The sequence below is a fragment of the Cupressus sempervirens genome, chromosome 4, assembly GCF_028749045.1.
Source record: "Cupressus sempervirens isolate cs-2001-9-10 chromosome 4, ASM2874904v1, whole genome shotgun sequence".
NCBI lineage: Eukaryota > Viridiplantae > Streptophyta > Pinopsida > Cupressales > Cupressaceae > Cupressus > Cupressus sempervirens.
In genome coordinates this window covers 590,704,966-590,710,965 of record NC_143121.1, presented here as the reverse complement: position 1 = coordinate 590,710,965, position 6,000 = coordinate 590,704,966, and the positions used below count along the sequence as shown (strand labels likewise).

Here is a 6,000-nt window from a genome sequence, read left to right as displayed (position 1 = left end):
ACAATGTGTGTGTGAGAGAGGATAGAGAGAGAGAGAGAGTTATTTGATCATTTCAAATTTTATATTATTTTTTATATATAATAAAAAAACATTTAGTTGTTTCTTTCATATATATTTTATTGTGTTTCTTTGTATTTTATATGTATTTTTAAAATAGATTTTAAATATATTGTATAGTTATCGTATATATATTTATTAGATTATTATATTTTTTTTTAATAGGTAAAAGGCTTTTATCAAATTAAATAATTTGATTGAAAGATAATGGAGATAAAATTGGGAGATGAATAAACATCTTACTATGAGAGTTGTACAATATTAGAACTTTCAACAATGTTATTTCATTTTTTGATCAATTTTTAAAAACTTTTATGCAACATATGAGATTTGATAGGTTGGTGGTTGGATTAGAGGTAGGTTAGCATCTTTTTTTTTGTGTAAATATAAATGAATGATCAGTTAAAGACAAATGAAGGTGTTAGTGAATATAAAAACTTTTCATTTAGTGATCTATCTTTTATAGGCACTTTCTTTAATGACTTTTAAATGAGAGAATGAGAGATTTTTTTTCAAATTGTCAATTTCGGTGTACATGTCAATTCTGACATATTTATTTTCTCTCTTTTATAGAGATGCGACATATTTATTATGCCCACTAGCATTGGCATTACTTTTGTTGTTGATTTCCTGAAGTTGTAATACATCAAAATCTAAAGGTAGCTTGGCACCTTATTGGGTGAGACTCAAAGAACACTACAATAAAAAAGTTTGTTGAATCAAGATCTTTTTGCGCCTCTAGTAAGTCTTTCCAGAGAAATCTCACCATTACTATTATTTGTAAGTGAAATGTTCCTTATAGGCATCTCCGTGAAAAGATCATAAATGTGTTGGTTTTATTGATCCATTTTATTTTCCTTTCGGGTCTACCTTTGACTGGTAGACAAGAGTTTCAACCTAGGTAATACAAAAAAAGATAGTTGTGAAAGATATCAAGGTGATGCCTTTAGGATTGGTATTTGGTAAAACGAGGGAGAGTAAAGAAGTAAAAAGTGTTTTTTTTTAATTTTAAAAATTTGAGATGTGGTTAATGATAAAGCTAACTTAGATTATCGTGGATAACCAAAATTCAATAGTTAAGCGAGGGAGTGAACTAACAAGGAGATGCTAAGCTCCAAGCCAAGTAGTCCCACTTAAAGGAGTTAGAACGAACCCCTACTTAGGGATGATAAATTCCATCCAATCAATACTAACCAATGACATAAAAAAATGTAAGATTAAGAGGATTAAAGACAACTTATTAGATTATAGGACAAGGTTGTTTGAGATGGATTTGGTTAGAAAATGAGAATGTCAAGTGAAGGACCGGAAGATTGCTTGCATATGAATATACTAGAAATAGGTATCAATGATTAAGACCAATTTGGATGTTCTTGGGGTCAACTACACATGACCAAAATTCAATAGCACAAATAGATAACTCAAATGTGTAGAAACATAAGCTCAATTGCATAGCTAAAGAGCTTAATAGCGCAACAAAAGTTGTAAATATGCATGAAATAAGAAACAAATGCATAGGAACATGAGCCAATTGCACAACAAGAGGCAACAAATGCATAACGTCATGCCTCAGATGTGCCTAAAGACTGAAGAGATGCATGAAATGATGAAACAAATGCCTCAAACTAGTGCATGCACAGGCAATTTAAGCCCTTTCTTTACCGTGTTAAGACACTTTTTTTTTTTTGGAGCGGTTAAGGCTTATGTGTATAGGCACTTTAAGCTCATTTTGTCTTATTGGTGGGTGCAAGGTTTAATGTTGTAGTCATTTTCTAACCACTGTCAATTTAGTATAGTTGTAACAAAGTTCTATGGAATATGCTTTGACTTTTGAAATTGTACTTGTTGGTTTCTATTAAGGACAAATACATAACCTATTACAAAACACTTTTGATGTGTACACTACACGATAACTAAATAGTAAACTAAAACGTAAGATATACAAGAAAAGTTTGAAAAAAAAACCTAAGTCCCCCCCTTATAAAGATATGCATTTGAGTCTTCCACTCCCTTTCCCCTATATCAGACCTTGTGGAAACTCATGAATTATCTTGAAAACATTCATCTAATTTTTTTTTTCTAAGATAAAGTGTAAATATTGGATAAAATAAAAGAAAACTCTCACTCATTAAAATTCATAATAATGAATTTAAGTACCATGAAGCTTACCCTGGGGTTCCATGGGGGGGCGCTTGGGCTCTATATTTAAGGAGCTGGAGGTCCCATGATAATATTTTCGGGGGGGCTAAAGCTTAATTTGGAATCTTTTCTTATTAACTAGGAGCCCCTACTTTTTAGTTGAGCGGATGCAAAAGGGGGGGGGGGGGGGGGGCTGGAAATAGCCCCTACTGCTTAGGGAAGAATTCTACTACTTGGCAAGAACCTACCCTTCATTTTCACCCAAATTGAAATCATTCTGCCAAAAATTCTAAAAACAACAATTTATAATTTTAATATTTCCTTCAATTTAGGAGCTAATTTTTTAAAGCAAATTTATATGTAATGTCCATGAGACTGCTCCCCTTTAAATGTTCCTAAAAAAGGTCAGCGGCATTCGCTCTTTTTTTAAGCAAGCGGGTGCCTATGGGACCCCAGCCTTAGGCAGGGGTCCCATGGGAGGGGATACTACTCTATATTTTAGGTGCAAGTGGTCCCATGAGAATTTTTTGGGAGGCCTCGAGGATCATTTGGAATCTTTTCCTCCAAAATAGGAGCCCCTCCTTTTTATGCTGATGTGGGGCTGGATATAGCCCCACAAATTAGAAGAAATTCTAGTCACATGTCAACAATTTATAAATGTATTCCCACTAAAATCAAAATACTAGAAACAAAATATTTTTTTTTTACTTTTTAAAAATGTTTTATCAAACAAAATAATTTTTTTCACTTTTTAAAAATGTTTTATCAATTACACAATCCTTAAATTGAGAAGTTGAAACTTGAGAGAATGAAATTCATGGGATTGCCTCCCCCTCCATGGAACCCAGCATTATAAAGTGGTGATTTCGAATGTCTGGCGACATTACAGGGAAGTTACTCCCGCTGATTCATACATTCCAGGGAAGTTACTCCCACTGATTCTCTCTGATTTGCATCACTTACAAGAGCAATGCTTGCTCGCAGGATCCACTCCTCCGCCATGTTATCAAAGTCTGCTCCTACCGTAAGTATTGCATATCATACAGGTATGCTCTTAGCGTAAGCATTGCTGTTGTCTCTTCCTACATACTATAATTCTCCCGAATTTAATTACGTAGAATTAGCTCTGATGAGGTGTATTACGATGTCTCGAATTGCATAACACTGTTAAGAATATTTAGTTCTACAGAAGTAGTTCTGAAGAAGATGTTAAACATGTCTTGAATTGCCTATGTTGGTCTTAGTAAATTATTCCACAACTGTTTTCTGTAATGTATGCAGAGAATTTTGATAATATATATAGTGCTATTGTACTGCTCAGAGATTTCGTATAATATATCTAGCTTAGGGGGGAATAGTAGTTTTATTGGGAACTTTGCGCTAGAACAGGGTTGCAAAGTAAGGACGGAATCAATAAGGGTTTCCAAACCTTGGGAACTCGGTAAACCTTTTTCCACTAAGTTAACAGAAGAAGAAGAACAAGAAGAAGCGACAGCTAATGTTTGTTTGAAATGTTAAAACACTTGAATTCAGTTTTGCCCAAATTGAGCACAGCGCATACAACTGGACCATGGCCTCGCTATCTTGGACAAAATAATGGTAACAGAATACTTCTACAGTGACCATTAAAACCTGTTATTGTTGACATCACTAATGAAATTCTGGTTTTGTTGGATAGCGCGCCAATGTTGTTACACTCCCTATCTAATCTTAATCAAATTCAGTTTTGAACTTTAACTGCTGAATCCACTTTCATATACCAAGAAAGACTAAAAACTCAAAGAATGGTTATTTACAAGGTGCATGAAATTATTACATTGAGAGGTGTACCCTACATTGGTATTAGTGGGGAGCGTATGATGTATAGTGAAAGAATATTTGAAAGAAAAACTATTTAGTGTCAACATTTATTTTTAATTAGAAAGATCTTAAATTGACAATATATACGAAATATTTCTATCGAAATAAAATAGAGACCAATTATTTTAGATCCATAGTAAGTTGAACATCTCGAAGTAAAATAACGTATCTATGAAGTGAACAAAAAACAGCTCTACAATTTTAAATCTTAAATACATCTAATGCAGAGAGGTAGCCTTTGCATATATATATATATAGTAAGTCGAGCATCTTGAAGTAAAATAACGTATCTATGAAGTGAACAAAAAACAGCTCTACAATTTTAAATCTTAAATACATCTAATGCAGAGAGGTAGCCTTTGCATATATATCGATCTTCACTTTGCATATATATATATATATATATATATATCGATCTTCACATGTATTCAATATGCCTTTGCATATATATTGATTTACACATGTATTGTGTATTTTTGTCTTCAGTAATTTGAGAAGACAAGTCGATGACTTCTTATAGCTGTGAAAATCGTGAGTGGAACCATTCAATTATAATTAGCACTTAGTTACATCCCTTCGATTATTAACAATATCAATCGCTCAATTGTTAGTTATCGTTAAACACATCCTTAGCAAATGATAATCGTTGTTGGAGAATTGTCTTCATACTTAGCTAGTTATGGAGTTGGTTCATACATGCCATTGGGAAGGATAATATAATCTATCTCTTAATAGAACGTTACCATTGTGCATTTATTGCTGAAGATGTCTCTGTCGATATGTTTAATTATGCATCACTTGAGACGTTATAATTATCTCTGGTTCGTCTCAACCTCCCAACACTAACATCAACATTTGGTTATGTATGCTTAGATTAGGTTTTGGTATTGTTTAAACTTTAAGGTAGTTTGGGTATTCTTGTAGGCCTAGCCAACCTTCCCTTTTTTCAAATTAGAATGTTTTTTTTTCAAATTGCCCTCCCAAAAGTGGCTAGGCCATAGGGGATGGCCAAGAGTCCCTAAGACAGATAGGGGATCCCTAGGAATCCCCTTGCCATTCAAGGGACTTTTGGTTCTCCTTGACCACTTTGAGAGCCATCCTGGAAATGTTTTTTAATTTGTGCATAGATTGGGGATAGGTAGGGTGATGCATCCCCATGGAGCATAGGAAAATCATCTCTACCTTTTTAATAAATGATCGATGACATCCATGCTTATTCATACTATCAATTCAAATTTCAATTTATTTTGGAGCAATTGTGGAAACAAGTAATTTACTGTAGGGTAGTGTTAAGGTTGTAGCTTCTATCGGATTGATTTAATCATGAGATACCATGTTTTTTTTTTGATCGGTAAATGGCCGAAGCCTTTATATTATATAGAATTAGAAAAAGTTACATTGTTCTCCATTCAAACGGACACTGGTAGAAAAGAATAGAGGAAGAAAACCTTCAGTCTTGCCTAGGACCAAAGTCCTATATTATACAGACATGAAAGGGGCATACCCCAGTATGAACAAAACTCTTACATTCATAGTTTTAAATAATAATATGATACATTTACAATGGATCTACTGCTGTAAAGAAAACAGGGTACTAAAGTGACAAGAATCCAACTTTTAATCTTCGGGATTCTTACTAAGCATCTGCATGACAAAAACAACTCTCTACCAATTGGGGATTAGCAATCAAAATCAAAGTGGTAATAAGAAAGATGTTAAAATAAAGTCCAAACATCCTATTAATAGTCTCAGCGAAACAAAGCTGTAGGAGGTAATTTCATTCATTTCTACTCAGGATTACCCCACTTCAATTTTAATATACATAAATTCATCAATTCATAAATTTACTCTATCTAATGCTGAGCATTAATCATGTGTATTAAACATCGTTACCTTAACAGTATCCTAATCTGTACTAATGAGATTTATAAATAGAATTATATA

General features: G+C 33.3%; 1 protein-coding gene across 1 annotated transcript in view; it reads left to right on the top strand.

Moving 5' to 3' along the window:
* Positions 1-2,978: 2,978 nt before the first annotated feature.
* Positions 2,979-6,000, top strand: part of LOC149562586 (hydroxyacylglutathione hydrolase 2, mitochondrial-like) — a 111,439-nt gene continuing 108,417 nt past the window's right edge. Inside the window, exon 1 of the mRNA XM_089826066.1 lies at positions 2,979-3,220. Within this exon, the coding sequence (XP_089682192.1) occupies positions 3,167-3,220 (54 nt within the window). The 5' untranslated portion in view covers positions 2,979-3,166. The remainder of the gene's footprint in view (positions 3,221-6,000) is intronic.